This window comes from Talpa europaea (genome assembly GCF_964194135.1).
Source record: "Talpa europaea genome assembly, chromosome: 7".
Taxonomy (NCBI): domain Eukaryota; kingdom Metazoa; phylum Chordata; class Mammalia; order Eulipotyphla; family Talpidae; genus Talpa; species Talpa europaea.
Window position 1 is genome coordinate 50,955,248 of NC_140074.1, and position 19,831 is coordinate 50,975,078.

Below are 19,831 nucleotides of genomic sequence, written 5' to 3' on the forward strand. Positions count from 1 at the left end.
GCTCTATATCTTTAATTCGCTCATTGCCAGCATATAGCAATGCCATAAGTGTCCGGAAGCACAGATACCTTGTCCTTACTTAATGAGCCCAATCCAAATATTAAAATGCATACATTTTTACTAACTCTAAAATTTGGAAAATGCAAAAAATATGAAGTTGATAAATCACTATAATGTTATAATCTGCAAATGTTAACATTTCAGTGTATATTACCTTTTTCTTTTATTTGTGTATAAGCTGACATACAATTTTTTGGCATATCTTTTGGTTTACCTAAAGTCAGAAACAGCAATATGAATTCAGTCAGCCTGGTTACTTGGTATTTATGTGAAATAGGAAATAAACCTCTCCCATTAATTATAATTTCTTGATTCTATTTTTTTCATGGTGTACACATTTACTATTGATATTATTGATATTCTTGCAGTGCTCAGTTTGTTGAAATTCTAAAATTATTCATTAATCCCAGTGACTGCAATTAAATAAGCCCTATAGATATGTTCTGAAGTTATTTGTCTTAACACAGGTAGTAAATTACACTCTGCAAATATTTTCAGCTTTTATTTAATCTGCTAATGACATTCCTTTTTCTCTTGTGTATCAGGATTTTTTCTGTGAATTTAGTGAACAATCACCTTGTGTTCTTTCAAGATCTTTATTACAAGTAAGTTCCCATTAGTATCATTCCATTATAAAGATGGGATGTTTCTTAAACATTAAGTGTTGTGTATACTCACATTGTTTTTTTGATGGAACAAGGAGATGCTTCTAAAGGATGTTCTACAGTTAGTGTTATTTTAATAGAATAGACTTAAAAGTGTTAGACATTCATCAAGATAATAGGCCATAAAATAAACTTCATTAATTTTAAAATAATATAAATTGTACAAAGTATGCTCTTTGACTTCTGTGAAGTTAAACTAATCAATAACAGGAATGTATCTGGAAAATTCTCCAGATATTGGAAATTAACACTTGTCTAAAAAATCTGTGGATCAAGGAAGAAGTCTTAAGAATGAAAAAGAAAATATATCAGAATCTGTAAGGTACAATTAAATTAAGCAGTGCCTAGGGGGAAATTGACAACATTAAATGTTTATATGAAAAATAAGAAAAATCTAAAATTAGTAATTTAAGATTGTGTTTTAGAAAACAAGGGGATAAAAAACAAACTCTAAGCAATCAAAAGGAAGGAAATAACAAATGCAGAAATCTGTAAAATAGGAAACAAGTGGTAGAGAAAATCAGCACAATCAAAAGCAGGTTCTTTGAAAATGTCAACAAAATTGATGAACCTCTAACCTGACAGAGCATGAAAATAGAAGATAGAGAATCATAATTTTATCAAGGAATGAAAGAGAAGATACCATGATAGGCCCTACACATTAAGGTGATCGTTTAAGAATATTATAAACAGGGCCTCCCCTGGTGGCGCAGCAGTTGAGCGCTGGGTTGCAAAGCTGCCCGCAGCCTCTGTAGCGCCGGTTCCATCCCCAGCTGCTCCCGGGCCACTGGAGGAGAGTCCCACATGACGCGCAGACCTCTCCTGCCGCCCGCTGCTCCCCTCAGCAGTGTGCTTCAGTCCTTCTGCCTGCTCTGCTCTGGCTCTGGTGAATCCTCTCGCCCTCCTGCGCTTCTGACTGTACCCAGTGCTTGTATAAATAAATAAATAAATAAATAAATAAATAAATAAAAATAAATAAAGCTTTTTTTAAAAAAAAAGAATATTATAAACAACTCTGTGTCCATAAATTCAAAATTTTTTTAAAGATTTATTTATGCATACAAGAATGGGATATAGGCCAGAGGTGCGGGAGAGGAGTGGGGGTGAGAGGATTAACCAAACAGAACAGGCAGAATGACTGAAATACACTGCTGAGGGGAGCAGTGGGCAAGTCAGGAGAGGTCTGCTGCACCATGTGGGTAGCTCCCTGGCTGGGGATTGAACTCATACTGCAGTGGCTGTGGTTAGCTTCATAGGTTGCGTCTTAACCCCTTGCACCACCAGGGAGGCCCCATAAATTCAAAATTATAAATGAAATAGACCAATTCCTTGAAGGACACTACCAAAATTCAAAAAGAAATATATAACTTGAATAATCCTATGTTTAGTAAAGAAATTGAATTCATAGTTGAAAACTTTGCAGCAAAGAAAATGCCAGGTCATTTGTATCTTCCAGAAAATAGAACAGGCAAAAACACTTGATATTTTTAAGATGTTAATTCTCCCCAAAACTGATCTACAAATTCAAAGCAATCTCAATCAAAATAATAGCAGGAAAATTTGTAGATATCAGCAAGCTTATTCTAAAATGTATATGGAAAGACAGAGAAATTAGAATAGCCAGAGCAATTTTGAAAATAAAGTTAGGAAACTTACATTACATGACTGCAAGACAGGTATGGTATTGGTACAATAATGGGCACATAGATCAGTAGAATGAAAGGTAAAGCCCAGAAAAGGCCTATTCTTTAATTAGTCCTTTATATAGCCATTTTTATAGTATATATGGTCTTTATTAATTGACTAATGTGGTTGATTAATATATAATCGGTTGTTGACAAAGCGCAAAGATTAGTGGTGAAATGGTGTGGTGCTCCTTTCAACAAATGGAGCAAGAACAGTTGGACAGACATAGAAGAAATTGACTCAGAATATATTATAAACCTAAATATAAAATGTGAAGCTATAAAACTTATGGAAGAAAAGTAGGAGATAAGTCTGTGACTTTGGGGAAGGCAGAAAATTCTTAGATATTACATCAAAACTACAAGCCATAAAAAAATAGATAAATTGATAGGGAAAGGAAAGAGGACTACAGAATGGAAAAAATCATTTGTAAATCCTCTCTGACAAAGGATTTGTATTTAAAACATAAAAACTCTGTAAAAATAACTAAAAAACAGATAACCTTAAAATACGCAGAAGTTGTTAAAGGGAGAAAATTAAATGCAGATTATTAATAACTTATTATTTTAAGTATGTTTTCTCCAATTTCAGAAAGTTTGTAGTATTCCTAAGTGTTCCTTGGGGGTAAAGATTATCAACTAAATATTTATAACCATTTAATATTTCATAATTTGTGAATCCCTTTTACATATTAGCTTGCATGACATGCTCATACTAGGCATTTCATTTTGATTAGTTCAGTTTTTCTGCTTTTGGGAGATATTTTTTTCTCTCCCTCAGAACACACGTTAACATAGGGATCAATAATAGTGCCTATTAGGAAATCATTGATTTATAAAAATTTTCTAGCAGTTTTTTATATTTTAATCCCTTGTATTCTGTGGTGTTTATAAGAAATATATTCATGTCACACTGATCATTTAGTATATGTATATATAGTATGTCAAGATTGTGACAGCATTACTAATATGTAGCACTTATTTTAAGACCACTTTCCTAGTGGATAACAAAAAGGTCTTTGGAACCCATCTCATGCAAGACATGGTCAAAGATGCACTTCGATCTTTTGTCAGTCCTCCAGTTCTCTCCCCAAAGTAAGTATCCTAACATTTTATAGCATTTGTGTTTCTTAAAACCTGAAATTCTCTTTGTTCCTTCGCTGCCAAAGCATAAAAACTATTGGAATCAAGTCACCATATAAAAGAAAGTGCAGACATGCTAATATTAATTGATTTCTGCCACAGGTTGTTTGAAATGAAGTATGTGTGAGAATGGCATTAGGGTCTAACATAAGAAGAAACACTGAAGTCATTTGCAACTTAAGTAACTTGTATTGAACCTCATTGTATGCAAATTACTGTTACGCAGGCATTTTATAAAACAAGATAAGTTCTCAGTGATCTGAGTCTAAGTAGAAATAAAAAATGCAGATAATTGATCTCTAAACTTGTTCTGGTAGCATCACTGCCCTGCCCTGAAAACATTAACAGATTTTATGCAGAAAGTACAAACATTTGAGTTAGCATTTAAGACTTAAGTAGAGCTTTTCCAGCGGGGAGCAGAGAAAAATATTGTCCCTTGTTTTCAACTCAACATGGTCACAGCATCTTTACCAGGAGTAAATTCCATCCCCAGAAACCACTTTCTAAGCTCATCTATAAGAAGCAATTCCTCACCCATTCAGTTTTTATCATGAAATTATAGTTCAGTTATACTTCAGACTCTATTTCTAATTTTAGTTCTTGTTATTTATACTACTCCTGCAGTTTCTTCCTCCACTGAAGTCTTGAATTCCTCATCAGGGTTGAAATCAACTTCTTCCAAATGCCGGTTATAGTTTTACCTCCTCCCATGAATCATTAGTGTTTTAAAGGCATTCATAATGCTAAATCCTTTCAGGTTTTCAGTTGATTTCACTCATGTCGCTAAGAAGAATCACAGTCTATGGCAGTTACAGCTTTATAAGATGTCTTTCTTCATAAGACTTGAAAGTTGAAGTGACTCCTTGATCCTGCAGAATGGACATAGCACTAGCAGGCGCACACATGAAAACATTCATTTCTTTGTACCTCTCCACCAGAACCCTTGGGTGACCGGGTGCAGTGTTACTGAACAGTCCTATTTTGAAAGGCATCTTTGTTTCCTGAACAAGAGAAAGCCTTTGGTGTCTTAGGGGCAAAGGCAACTGACCTCTCACCTCAGTAATAGAAAAATAAGTATTTACCATCAATTCAGACCTATAGTACATTTAGGGCCAGGCAGGGAGCAAATCCTCCCAGAGTGCTTAAGGAAGGCTTTAGTCAAAAAGTGATGCTATCAACTGAGATAAAGAACACCACAGGGAAACTACTTTGTGAGGATAGATGAGGTGCCAGAGGGTTTTGTAGATGATGATTTTGGGTAGTAGTTTAAAGTGTGAGTACATCTTGAAAAAAATTAGGATTCTGTACATTTTCTTGGCAGTTACTGTCAAGAGCACAGACCATAGCATGAGAATATCAATTACAGGGAAATAAAAAATGGGAAAATTGGATCATGAAAAAGTAGAGCTTTGGGATTTTCTTTTTGTCATTAACTTGATGTATTATTGGATCCAGTACTAATACCCAAATAGAGAATAAAAAGAAATGGAAATATTGCACATTTGTTGTGAACAACACAATAATGAAATATTTCTTAATCTAATGCCAGCAGACTTTTCCATTTTCTCTTTTTCTGCCTTCCCTTGTTCATTGGTACACCACTGCTGCTTTTTGTAGGCCAGGCATTAATAGTTTGATCTTAATGACATGAATATTATCTTACAGGTGCTACCTTTATAATAATCACCAGGCTAAGGACTGTATTGACTCTTTTGTTACTCACTGTGTTCGGGTAAGAGCTACAATTTGAATCACTGTGGTGGACATTTAAAAAATTGTGGAGTGTAATTTCTTTAATAGCATTAATTTCTCCTACTTTTTCATCTAAAATTTCTTATTCATGTTCACTGAATAAATAAGCAATTTCGGTCTCCTGTTTAACACTGTACATGACCTGTGCTCTTCCTGGTAGGTACTGAGCTCCTTTTGATGCTATCTCAGTATAGTTCTTAGGGGCCACAGAACATAATATTACAGTAAGTCATGATCCCCATTTGGGAAAATAGCAGTGTTCACTTTTTAAAAATTTTTTTGGTAAATGGACAAAACACTTTAATCTTGTAAACAAAGAATATTAACATCCCCGGGCATTTACCTTTATACTACATTAATGAGCAGGATACTAGTGAAATTAAAATTATTATCAAATCATTCTTATTAATTATCTAAACAGTTCTCTTAAGAGTGCTTGGCTATATACCAATGTGGGCTCTAATTTGATTTATACCAAGTTCCAGGAAGGCAGCATGGTATGGTGAAAGGAGAATATGAATAAAAGACCAAATTTCATTGTTATCATTATCAGACAGATCACTTTTCTATAAACTTCCTCAGTCTTTAAAAGTGATATGTTAATACTGCCTCTACAGCTATTTATTTGAACAAATAGCTATTTATTTGTCAAATATTTTGACAATATCTGTCAAAATATACAAATGTAAAACACTGTTGTGCTTAAAGAATCTTATAGTTCATACTTCTTAAATCATTCTGGTGTTGAGTTCCACAAAAAGGAAACACCTATGTAAAAAACATACGTAGACATTATTCATTCATACACGGCATTTTCCCCCATTTAAACCTAGAATGTTTTGGAATGTTTTCTTTTGTATCAGGAAATTTCATATTGATGGTTGAATAAATTGTATGTGTATTGCAGCCATTCTGTAGTCTCATTCAGATCCATGGACATAACAGGGCTCGACAGAGAGATAAACTTGGTCATATTCTTGAGGAATTTGCTACCTTGCAGGATGAGGTAAGAGCCTGCAAGTTTCCCTCTCCTCTAATTAAGCAGTTTATATACTTTGACCAGATTTTAAAAAACAACTCTTTGGAACTCTTTTGATTTTAATTTTTCAATATGATGAATTTGCTTTTAACTTAAAATGTATTGTCTTTCTACATGAAAGAGTTAATAAAAAGAAATACCAGTAATCAAACTGAAAAACATCTTATTTTGCTGATAATCAGTGTAAATTATGAAATGTGTATTGAACTCCGAATTATAGTTTTATGTAAAGTTAACATTATAATAATACCGTAAATTTGAGAGCAGAGGCAAATTAATAAAGATCTGAAGTCGATTGCATATCTGTCCTATAAAATGTGTGTCTTTTTGTTTAAGGAATATTTAGGTGAAAATTATCCATTGTGACATGAGATGTTTGAATATAAATCTAACCACAAATGTATTTGAAAGTGTCTTTAGGTCTTTACATTTTCTGTTCATGTGCTGTTTTTAGCATTTTTTTTTTTTTCAATTCTCACATTAAGAAGAAAGTCAATGTTATGACATTTCATTCTGATAGGCAGAGAAGGTTGATGCAACCCTTCACACTATGCTGTTGAAACAGGAACCACAAAGGCAACATTTGGCCTGTTTAGGTACCTGGGTCCTTTACCATAACCTCCGAATTATGATACAGTATCTTCTAAGTGGCTTTGAATTGGAACTCTACAGCATGCATGAGTACTACTACATCTATTGGTAAGAGAATAATATGAGTAAAAATTGGTGGAGTGTGGGATAGATGGGATCTGAGAGCATCCATAAAAATATAATTTCAGGGTACTGCTTTATTTAGTATATTTTAACTTTAATTATGGGAAAATTGAAAAATAGCTATTGAAAAATTAGAACCAGGTCATCTTGAATATCTTCAGCTGCCATTAAACTGTACAAATATACTTTCTACAGCCATTGAATACTTATTTTAAAAGTTCTAGTAAATGTGGCTCTAAGGTAAATGGATTATTTTGTTTTATTAATACATTTTTAATGCATTTTGCTCAGATTTCAGTGATGCTTGGTACTAGCGTGGAATGTACTTAATATTCCAAACTTGACCTAATTCATGACTTGAGATTTTCATTGAGAGCAAACAATGACCCTGATTTGTCTTAGGAGCTTTAAGGGAGTTGATAAGAGATAATCCTTAGTAGAGTAGTTCTTCATTTTCTTTTCAGTATGGGGTAAATAATACAAGGAAGAGGATGCTTGAGACTATTTGAAGCATAGAAAAACTCACAGAAAAGAGAATTGAGAGCTAATGAATTTTTTCTTTTTTTTTTTTCAATTTTATTTAAAAAAAATTTTTTTAAAGATTTATTTATTTATACAAGCACTGGCTACAGTCAGAAGTGCGGGAGGGTGAGAGAATTCACCAGAGCCAGAGCAGGGAGCAGAGCAGGCAGAAGGACCGAAGTACACTGCTGAGGGGAGCAGCGGGCGGCAGGAGAGGTCTGCGCGCCATGTGGGACCCTCCTCCAGTGGCTGGGGAGCAGCCGGGGATCGAACCAGCGTTGCAGAGGCTGCAGGCAGCTCCACAACCCAGCGCTCAACCACTGCGCCGCCAGGGAGGCCCTATTTAAAAAATTTTTAAATGTAGTGTTTTGTTTTGTTTTTTCCCTCCATCGTTGTTAGTTTTTGTACAATATATGATTTTTCCACTCAGGTGTGATCACCGTAGTTCTCCCACCACCAAAGCACCCATAGTCATGACCATATTCCCTTGTGCTCTTCCCCCGACTGTTTTCACCTGTCCCTCACTGCCTCCCCTACCACCTCCCCTCCTGGATGCCTCATACCCATGTTAGCTTTTAAGATTTGTCTTTGAACCTTTGGTTTTTCTGTCTTCCACATATAAGTAAAACCATCCGATATTTATCCTTTTGACTTATTTCACCTAGCATCAACACTTCCAGTTCCATCCATATTGCTGCAAATGGCATGAGTTTATCTGTTCTGATCACTAAGTAGTATTCCATTGGGTATATACACACCACATCTTGATCCGTTCATCTGCTATACGACCCAGCTATTCGACTCCTTGGAATCTACCCAAAGAACACAAAAACATTAATTTGAAAGGACACCTACACCCCTTTGTTTATTGCAGCACTAACAGTAGCCAAGGTATGGAAACAACCTAAATGCCTGAAAACAGTTTAAATCTTTTCCTTATTTCTGGCAAAGCATGATAATTTAAATAATGACCTTTTCTTGTTCATTACAAACAATTAGATTTAATATTATCAGATCTTAGTATAGTTCATCTTAACTCAAATTATTAAAAATACTGTATATTCTATGGAGGCACTGTTATGAAGAAAGTTAATCTTTTCTACTTTGTTGACCTTATTTTGTTAATATTATTTACTGTTATAGCTAAGCATTAGTAGATAATGCTTAGCTATGAAAATTTAATTTGAGCATCAGCTATAGTAATATGAGAATCATATTTAGTATATTCCCACATTCATATTTTGCCACAGCTACTTAGGATAATACATTTTGTTATTAACTCAAGTGGACACTCGAACATGAGTTCACGTTCTTTGTAGTTTGAGACAGCTGACTGGAATCTTTTCTGTTACTTATAATTTTTATATGCTTTTGGCACAAAGAATTGTTATATTTTAATTAAAGTAATATTGTATTATAACACATAAGTTTCAGATATGCATCATTGAGAATTAGCATGTATACATACTACATTAAGCTTACTGCTAAAAGTCTAACTCTGTTCTGCCACACCTTGTCCCCTTTTTCCCAATTAGCTCAGCACCTTCCCCTTTCCCATCTAGCAACCACTAGTTGGTCTTATATTCCAAAAGTTTGGTTTTTGTTTTTTTGGTTTTTTAAGATTTATTTATTTATTTATACAAGCACTGGGTACAGTCAGAAGCGTGGGAGGGTAAGAAAATTCACCAGAGTCAGAGTGGAGAGCAGAGCAGGCAGACTGATGAAACACACTGCTGAGTGGAGTAGCGGGCGGCAGGAGAGGTGTGCTCGCCATGTGGGACCCTCACCCGGTGGCCGGGGATCGAACTGGCGCTGCAGAGGCTCTGGGCAGCTTCGCAACCCAGCACTCAACCACTGCGCCACCGGGGAGGCCCCCCAAAAGTTTGTTTTTGTTTCATTTAATTCATCTATTTTCTCTATATAAAGCATACAAGTGACATCAACATGGTGTTTGTCTTTCTCTTACTTCACTAAGCTTAAATAATTGAAATTTTATTTCAGCAAATAAAGAATATTCAGATAAATACTTCATATACTAAGCAGTTTCATTACTTGGTAATGAAAGTAGTTTTATTTCTGCCTGTAATTACCCCTGTGATCTGTTTTCATGTTAATGTTAACTGATTTTTAGTTTTAAAACTACCGATTGGGATCCTGCTTCTTTGCAGGATCATCTTGTTGCTGAGCATGATCAGTAAAGTATATAAACAGTAGAAAATAGTGATTTGTAAACTTTAGCATGCATCGTGACTTAGAAAAGAACATTAGCACACAACTTGGGTCCCTAGAGTTACTGGTTTTGTAGGTCTAGGGTAGAACCAATCATTTACACTGATCACTAGTTCTCCTGGTGCTGTTACTGCTAGACCAGAAATCACAATTTGAGAACCAGGGGTAGGGAATATCAGTAATCTGATTTCTTAGATATGGCTGTCTATTAATTTTTATAAAGCTCTTAATAAAAATTCATTTAGATATCTGATATTTGAGAAGAAAGGCTTGAATCATGCCAACTATCCCTATACTCATCTGTCCTTGGGTTAGATAATTAGAAGGTAGAAGAGAGCATTATTTCCATAAAGAAATCCTATAAGTTGGGCCTCCCCGGTGGTGCAGCGGTTGAGCGTTTGGCTGCGAAGCTGCCTGTAGCCTCTGCAGCCACCAGGCGAGGGTCCCACATGGCGCGCAGACCTCTCCTGCCGCCCGCTGCTCCCCTCATTAGTGTACTTCGGTCCTTCTGCCTGTTCTGCTCCCTGCTCTGGCTCTGGTGAATTCTTTCACCCTCCCGCGCTTCTGACTGTACCCGGTGCTTGTATAAATAAAAATAAATCTTTAAAAAAAAAGAAAAGAATTCCTCTAAGTCAAGATATAAACCTTCAGATTTTGTATTGTGATGGAAAAAATTCATTTGTATCTTGTAAAAAGGATACAACAATAAATATTTTTTAAAAATTTATTTCCGGGATTTACTTTTCTTTCCATATGAAATTACATGCTTTTTAAAATGTATTTATTACTTCATTCTTCTTTTTTATAGAATGTATGCTTTCTCCACTCAGGTGTAGTCCCTGTCATAATTCCTACCACCAATTCACCCGTGCACCATCCCTTGTGTTTCTCCCTCCCTTCTTCCGATTCCTCTCCTTCCCCCTCCCCTGCAGAATGTCTCTGATTTATAGTTGCCTGTTAATTTTGTTTTTTTATTTATTATAACTTCTTTTTCCTGATCCCTTATTTGGTTCCCCTATATTCCTCCTGTAAATGAAACCATCCGATATTTTTTTTCCTTCTGGCTTATGCATTTTTTTAACCAAGTAAAATCATATTGGCCAGTATGCTGTAACTGCCAGGGAGCATAGTTCTCACTTTAGCTTTTGCATACAGTACCTAAGTCATACCACATGTACTTTTTGACTAGCTTTTGTTTTGCTTTATCTTTTTGCATGTGTTTTAATATTATAACCTACATCATAACTTTTAGGGATATTTTGGGAATATGCATTATATATACAAACTTAACCATAAATTTTCTTATAAATCAAAAAATTTTCTTTTAAGTCTTTTTTACTTTATGTAGTAGTGGTTCATAATTTTTTTTATTGAACATATATAAAGTATATTTGTTCATAATCCTAAATTTGAACTGCTTTTCTGGCTTAGAAGAATGTAATTTTCGTTAAACTTATGAAAAATTAGTGTCTGGTGGAGTAACCAGTTTCACATTCCATTTATGGAATAAACACAAGTAAATAAAATAAGCCTGAATGTTCTTAAATTTTTATAATGATTTTGCAGAATGCATGGTGTTTTCTCTGTTCTGTGTTTACTTTTTTTATAATTAACAGGAGACTAAAATATTTAGTAGGTTGAGTCAAAATGTGTCCTGACATAGCAAAACCAATTTAATGAGCTATCCTTTGATTTACACATATTTATCAGGAAATCTGAAAGGTTTAAAAATACATATTATTATAGGAAATAAAACAAATTTTCAGTATTTTACAGCAGCATATATGGCAACAAGGGAGTTAATCATTTGTAATGTTCATTTCTTTTGAGAGCTCACATTATCAATTAATTGGATAATCTGGGTTTTGTTTTTTTTTCCCTAAAGATTTATTTATCTTTATACAAGAACCAGGCACAGGCCAGATGTGTGGGAGGGTGAGAGGATTCACCAGAGACAGAGCAGGGAACAGAACAGGCAAACTGATGAAATACACTGCTGAGGGGAGCAGTGGGTGAGACTGGAGAGGTCTGCTTCGCCATGTGGGATTCTCGCCCAGCCAGCCGGGATCAAACCCATGCTGCAGAGGCTGCGGACAGCTTCACAGTCTGGCGCTCAACCGCCTGCGCCACCAGGGAGGCCCCTGGGTTTTTGTTGTTGTTGTTGTTGTTTTTTTAAGACTTAAAGTGTTATTAAAAATACCTATTATTACTAATACATGTACTGATAAAGTTATCTCATTGAGACATCTGTGTTTTAATATTTGTATCTTTGAAGGTATTAATATTTGTATCTTTGAAGGTATCTCTCTGAATTCCTTTATGCATGGTTGATGTCAACATTAAGTCGTGCGGATGGCTCTCAAATGGCAGAGGAAAGGATAATGGAAGAGCAGCAGAAAGGCCGTAGCAGTAAAAAAACAAAGAAAAAGAAGAAAGGTGCTATGGATTATTTTTAAATTTAAGAAATAAATAACATTGATGTGCACTTTAATTTCTACAGCTAAATACATGGAGAGCTACCTGTGCATTGTAACGGGTAAATTAGTTACTACATTTTAATTCTCACCCATTATCTCTTCAGAGAGTATAATGTAGTAACTGATATTAGTGATAACAGGCCTTTTTGGCTCCTTTTCTTTTACTCCTTTATTACTCCATGTGTCAGATGACTGTTAGGAAAAGAAGCAACAGTTACATGAAGCACAAAAAGAGGATGGGTTAAGGAAGAAGACAGAAGGGGAATCTATGATCTCCTTTTAATAGAAGGCTGACAGTTCAGGAGGTAGATCTGGAGTTGTTGTTACAACCATCACAGAAAGAGATCACAGGTACCACCAAAGCATCATGCGGGGAAAGAAATGTTTCAAAGGGAAGGCTCTGTTAATCAGTCCAAAGGTTACAGATATTGCTACAATTGTTAAAAATATTACTTTATATTTTCTTGGGATTTCAGCAATTTGGTGGGTCATTAAATGACTATATTCATAACCTGTAGGAACTGAAATTTTAATTTAGTAAACTAGGTGGAACTATACAGAGGAGGGGAAAAAGACTACGAATGATTTTCTTTTTAATTATAGTTCGCCCACTGAGCCGAGAGATCACAATGAGTCAGGCATATCAGAACATGTGTGCTGGAATGTTCAAAGTAAGTTGTTGAAAATGACCTTTTTTGCTTTTTAACTTTGTTGCTCCTGTGTAGTTTAGCACAAACTCTTCTGTCATTCTTTCTGGATTCTAAATCATCTGCTTGAAAATTGCCCTTTTCCCCAGTCTAGTTGTTGATTTAATTTTTTTTTTAAGATTCATTTGTTTACTTATGCATACAAGAGCTGAGGTATAAGCCAGAAGTGCGGGGACTGGTGGGCAGGGGGAGGGTTGGGAGACTGGTAGTGGTGAGAAGATTCACCAGTGATAGAGTGGGGAGCAGAACAGGTGGATCTACTGAAATACATTGCTGAGGGGAGCAGTGGACAAGACAGGAGAGGTCTGCTGTGCATTGTGGGTCACCTCCCTGGCCAGCTGGGTAATTGAACTCGTGCTGCAGTGACTGGCAATATCCTGATAGCACTGTCTTTAACAACCCTGTGCCACCGGGAGGCCCCATTTTGGTTTTTTTTTTTTTTTTTTTTTTTTAAGATTTATTTATTTATGCATACAAGAACTGGGGTACAGGCCAGAGATGTGGTTGGCGAGAGGATTCACCAGAGACAGAGTGGGGAACAGAACAGGCAGACTGATGAAATACACTGCTGAGGGGAACAGTCGGCGAGACAGGAGAGGTCTGCCGTGCCATGTGGTATTCTCTCCTGCCGGCCAGGATTGAACCTGCGCTGCAGAGGCTGCGGACAGCTTCACAGTGTGGCACTCAACCGCCTGCGCCACCAGGAAGGACCCCATTTTAATTTTTTTAACAAATATTCGAACCTTGCTGAGTGTCAGATACCTTTTCCTGAGTAGATTGCAGTCTAATCAGATGTGATCCTTCTCTCAAGAGCCTATTTAATGACAGGTCAGGTGACATATGTGTGACACATGTAATAAGAATACAGAAGATTAATGATCAGGAAAAATTTCTTGAAGAGACAGAGTTTAGTTTATTTAAGTGTACACTAGGGAGGGGGTGGGCTCCACAATGAGTGGCTTAAGCAAAAGCAAACACTTTGCAGAGTTATGAGTACCTTCAGTTGTACTAGGCAATTCAAAAAACAATGTGAGAATTTATATTAAAGTATACGAATAGAACATGCACTTCTATTTGAAAAACAGGACCTATGCTTATAAAAATTATATATTAGTTTTTTCTGAATCTTTTACTTGATGATTTCAAAGCTATTACAAAAGCATGCGCTTAGAAGAATCATATACATGTGGTATGATTTCACTTGGAAAGATCATATATAAAAATTGCAACTTGAAAATTTTTTGTATAAAAGTTGGTACATGTCATAGCAAAGAATAAGCAAGGTCAATTTTTCTCTTCTCAGTTCTGATTTCTGAGCCACAAATTGTTTTAGCTATGTGTAAATAGCCATTTCTTGTTTTCTATTCTGATTTAATAAGGATGTTTCCTTTTTCATATTGATGGCAACTTTGTCCTCTTTTTTTCCTTAGACCATGGTAGCATTTGACATGGATGGCAAAGTACGAAAACCTAAGTTTGAACTTGACAGTGAACAAGTTCGATATGAGCACAGATTTGCTCCATTCAACAGTGTAATGACACCACCACCAGTGCACTATCTGCAGTTTAAGGTGAACCTGTTCATTGAAATAATTATAAAATATTTCGTCCTACACCCTCTTAAGAGAGGTGGCATTGGTACATAGTCATTTTGTTAAGGCAGTCAAATCAAGCTATTACTAGATCAATGGGGTAAGGTCATAAAATAACAGTTTTAAATAGTGTGAAAATTATTTGACTTTGTTTGGATTTACTAATATTAACAGTTATTTAAGTATGAGAATAATTTGTAATGTGAAGATAAAATATTGAATATTACATAGGGAAAAATGAGGATACAGGATCAATGAATGGATAATATAAAATTCTTTAATTGCAAAAGAAACTAGAGCTTTTCTTGTTAATAAACATGTTCTGAATAATAATATTTACCTCCTTTTAGGAGATGTCTGACCTCAATAAATATAACCCTCCTCCTCAGTCTCCAGAACTGTATGTGGCAGCTAGTAAGCACTTCCAGCAAGCAAAAATGATACTGGAAAATATCCCAAACCCAGACCATGAGGTAAGATGGCAGTCCCAGTAATTCTAGAGAAAAAACTTGGTAGACGTATATATTTTACTATTGGATGGCTGTGATTATAAAAATAAATTTCATACTATTAATAAATTAAGCCTGTCCTGTTTCTGGCAAAGATTTCAAATGACTTTACTAACCTAATTTTGTCAGACTTTATATTATTTAATAAAGAGGTGGTATAAATACCTCCTTTGTGTAAATTTAGAAATGAATGCAAAGAGAAATTAAGACTTGTGACCATGAAGTAATTACGGAGAAAAGGAATAAAATTCAGATTGAGCCATAGCTCAGAAATGTTAGCATTTAAATTTTTTTACTTTTAATTTGTAGTTCACTATTGAAACATAATTACTTAAATCTAAAATGTGAAAAAGAATCTGTCAGTTATCACAAGTAAAACCACCTTATTTCACTTGACTGTTTAAAGACCATTTAAAATAAAAACTTTGAAATAAAGTTTTGAAGATTTTGTGATATTCTGCAGAGCTAAAAACTTATAAAAATAGCTAATGGCTTCAGATTTTTGTTATTTTCACAATTTACTAGTGTATACCTAATTTTATTGTAATGCATTTATTCTGTTAATGAGAGTTACCTGTAACACACAGACCATTTCAGGGAGTACATCTTGATACAGCATCCACAGAAAGGTAATTTAGTAGTATCAGTCAAAAGTCACAATTGTTTAGGACCAGCAGTTCTTCTTGAGATTTATTGTATAGATATATGTGCGCATGTGACAAGTGTGGAAAAGTAATGGATGTATATGAGTATTCATTTCAGCAGGGTTACTGATAGCAAAAAACAACTTTAGTGTCCTTTAGTAGGAAACCATTAAATTATACATTATACAGTAGAATACTATGCAGTCTTTAAAAGGGCAAGAAAGATCTTTATGTACTATAATGGACTATCCTCAGGATATAAGAAGTTTAAAAGGCAAGTACTAGACAGCATATATAGTATACTACCACTTCAACCTCAAGGAGCCACGGATGACTATATGTATGTTTATAAGGGTTACTAATAATAATGATATTTACTCCTTGGTAGGGGGTACTACTAAGTGGCTTGGGGAACAGGAATAAAAGTATGATTTTTATTTATGTCTTTGAAGTACCTTTATTTAACACATTGTACAACGTAACTATTTGTATCTATAATATAAAAGCATTTTGACTATGAATTTTATATTTGATGGTCATTTCATAGGTCAACAGAATTTTAAAGGTCGCCAAACCCAATTTCGTGGTTATGAAGTTATTGGCAGGAGGACACAAAAAGGAATCTAAGGTAAGTACATTATTATAAAAGTTGTTTTTTTCCCTTTCAAAAAGATGGCATATTACCCCCCAAAAAAGCACTCATAAAACATCAAGTTCAGCAACAGAAAATAAATTCACCAGAACTTGTCATTTTGCTTTGAAATTTATATTTTGCTGACTTAAAATTTCTAAAATCTGCTTTTTGACTTATGAATTACTGAATGACATGCGATCAAAACGAAAGTGTATCAAAAAAAGTTTATGCTTTTAGAAACATGAAGACTATAACAGTTAGACCTTTTTTCATGGCTCAGGAAATGGAAGATTCTGTAAGTTTCCCTTGATAAAGTTGTTATATCATCAGTGCTATATCACCATTCACAGAAGTTCTGCATTATGGAACTGAGGCATTTTTTATGGCATTTTCCCATTATATGTACCAATCCTTTTCGGTAATTCATCTTCTTTTTCTCCTGCCTTGTTTTTCCAGTGACTCACTGTATTGCTTAGTAATATCAATGACCTTGAAACTAAAAAAGTTTGCTGAACCATGACCCTCTTTCCTGTAATTTAAGTCCATTTTCCTTTTCAACTGTTCTCTGAAAATGGACAACTGATGAGCATGTTTTCTAATGACTTTCGTAAACCTAGTGATAAGCTAATTATTTTTCCTCTTCAGGTTCCTTCCTAACAATGTTTTTTGTCATTAAGCCAATTTTTAATCTCTTTTGTGCTATACCTTCCCTCTCAGAATGAAAAGCTCTAAAATAAAATGTCTTTGTTTACTGTCTGAATATTTGTAGATACATAATTGACTGTCAGGTTTTCTTCACAGGTTCCTCCTGAATTTGACTTCTCTGCTCACAAATATTTTCCTGTTGTGAAACTTGTTTGAAAGAGACTGTGATCATAAATGGGTAGGCACTACTTTTTAGATTCTACTCTTAGAGGATCCTCCCATGTCTTACCACAACATGAAGTGAAATGGATTTCTTGGATAACAGCCCATTATAAGGAATACTTTTAATTTGACAGCCTTACATGGTGTGAATGAAAACTGCTGTTTTAAAGTGGTTTATTATGTTCCATGGATGAAACTGGTCTTACTGAATGCATTGCTGAACGTTATATGGTTTTATTATTACAGATTTAATCATAAATCATTTTTTATGAATGAGTGAAAATAGTGTTTGTAAAGGTTAATAAATTTCTTGACAAAAATGCACTACTGGAGATAAAAAACAATAGTACTTTGTTGGTACATGTTGCCAACTAAAGGTGTTTACTCTTTAACATTTGAGTAGTTCACACACAAATTATCCAAAAAGGTTTCAAATCAAGGAGTCTAGTAAAATTCTTTTATGGGATTTTGGCAAAATACATTTAAAAGGATTTTTTGTGAGGAGACTACATGAAGATTGTGATTTTATGTTATGACATCTTAATTTATATACTTGTAAGAGAATATAGATGTTTTTAGAAAACATGTTATTTTTGGCACTTTTAGAAGACATTTGCTAGTGACGTTCAAAAGGTAAGAATGTAGATTGTTAATTTTTAGGCTAGGTTTAAATGTGACATATTCTTTTTTGTTTACTAGTTCATAGTCAGCTTAACACAGGAAACATTTTCAAATGGGGTCTTTTCCAGATTTAAAATCTGCTTTAAATCTGGGGGGTTCTCCAGATTTAAAAATAGATTCTCTCCACGTGCCCAGTGCCAAAAGACCCCACCCTTTTTTTTTTTTGCTGCTCATTGTCCTCTTGTCTCTGCTCTGCTCCTCTGTTTCATGCTGCCATGTCAACTGTCCAGACCTCTGGGGACTTCTCTTTTGTCCTCCTTAAGGGGCAGTAGTAGTAGCAAAATAAGCTACATACACTGTGACTAAAATTGGCTTTTGTGGCTTGGCCTAAGACTAACATTCTTTTATATCTGATGTATGGTAAAAGGGGTTCCAAGCTTTAACTCTGATTTGACACCTTTATAAATACAAAGGTGATATTAAAACTTTATTTCTGGAACTTTTTTTTTTTAAGATTTATTTATATAAGCACTGGGGTACAGGCCAGAGGCGTGAGAGGGTGAGAGAATTCACCAGAGGCAGAGCAGGGAGCAGAACAGGCCGACTGACTGAAATACACTGCTGAGGGGAGCAGCGGGTGAGACAGGAGAGGTCTACCGTGCCATGTGGGTATCTCCCTGGCCAGCCTGGAATTGAACCAGTGCTGCAGAGGCTGCGGACAACTTCACAGTGATGCGCTTAACCCGCTGCACCACCTGGGAGGCCCTTTCTGGAACTATTTTAAAGCAGCTAATCTGACTGAATCTTGCCTGATACGGTGGTGCTTGTTATAGGTTAAAAATTTTCCTGACTTCTTTCTTCTCAGGGCTACTTTTCCAAAAGTGCTTAAATTTGTGTTATCCAGAAACAGCCAATAGACACAGAACCTAGAAGTGTTAGCAACAACAACAACAACAACAAAAAAAAATAGCTTGTACAATAGCCACCTAAGCTATGGGGAGATAAAGATAAAGGACACACCTGTAGTTATCTGCTTAATTTATTTGTTGGTAATTTCTGGAAACTCTAAAAAAAGCAAAGAAATGATAGGAAACAGAAAATAGAATAGTTAAAAGAAAAAACGAGAATATAAGAAAGAGCAGCAACATTTAGCAAACAACTGAGAAACTGAGGCAAGATTTAAAGTGGATCCTTGCCTCAGGGGCTCTGCTAAATGATGGGCTGGCTCACTCTGGCATTTTTAAACATGACATGGCTTTTATGGGTCAGCTAATATAAAGGAAAATAATTGAGGTAGCAAGGATTCAACCTAATTTGAAAATGTCTGGGCTGTTTTTTAGGAGTAGATCTTCCTAAGAGCGAGAGTCTTCCTATGAGTCATCAACTGAAAGACAAAATATTTATTGTATTCATTGAAAGAAATGTGTTTTTCTTTAGTAACTTCAGTATTTTTTTAACTGCAGGTTCCCTAATCAGAAAATTGAAGTTGCTTTTAGAACTTTTAAAAAAATCTGCCATGCAAGAACCTAAAAAACAATGGGAGAAATAAGACAGTCTCTTTTCACAGAATTTATAACCTTATGAAGAATGCAGGAAAGCAAACAGGTATTTAAAAACTGAGAAAAATACAGTATGCTGGTGTAGGAGAACCACCTAAAGGTACATGGAGAAAGTCACCATTTGGGGCACCGTGGAGCCTCAAAGGTTAATAAAGCAGCATTAGCTGTAACGGGGCCTTAGCAGGTAAATAGACATGTACAGATCTAGAGGTGAAAGGGAGGCAGTTTGACTTAAGTGTGGAGCAGGAAAAGGGATTTTGGAGAACTAAGATTGAGAGATTAGGGGAAGGCCAGAATTTGGGGAGCCAGGTTAAAGAATTTGGACTTTATCTTATGTGTTGGTGGGTACCATTAAAGAGTTTGATGCAAGGATGATGGGGTCAAGTTATATCTGTTAGTCTTCTCAGGCAAA

General features: G+C 35.2%; 1 protein-coding gene across 2 annotated transcripts in view; it reads left to right on the top strand.

The window, feature by feature from the left end:
- NAA35 (N-alpha-acetyltransferase 35, NatC auxiliary subunit) overlaps positions 1–17,233 on the top strand; it is a gene marked incomplete at both ends in the record, with an annotated part of 74,424 nt that extends 57,191 nt beyond the window's left edge. For both annotated transcript variants that reach the window (XM_084239185.1, XM_084239186.1), the window contains 11 exons: positions 606–665; positions 3,399–3,505; positions 5,219–5,285; positions 6,213–6,311; positions 6,865–7,043; positions 12,109–12,245; positions 12,890–12,957; positions 14,424–14,564; positions 14,936–15,058; positions 16,286–16,366; positions 17,174–17,233. In XM_084239185.1, the coding sequence (XP_084095311.1) occupies positions 606–665; positions 3,399–3,505; positions 5,219–5,285; positions 6,213–6,311; positions 6,865–7,043; positions 12,109–12,245; positions 12,890–12,957; positions 14,424–14,564; positions 14,936–15,058; positions 16,286–16,366; positions 17,174–17,233 (1,122 nt within the window). The remainder of the gene's footprint in view (positions 1–605; positions 666–3,398; positions 3,506–5,218; positions 5,286–6,212; positions 6,312–6,864; positions 7,044–12,108; positions 12,246–12,889; positions 12,958–14,423; positions 14,565–14,935; positions 15,059–16,285; positions 16,367–17,173) is intronic.
- Positions 17,234–19,831: the final 2,598 nt, after the last annotated feature.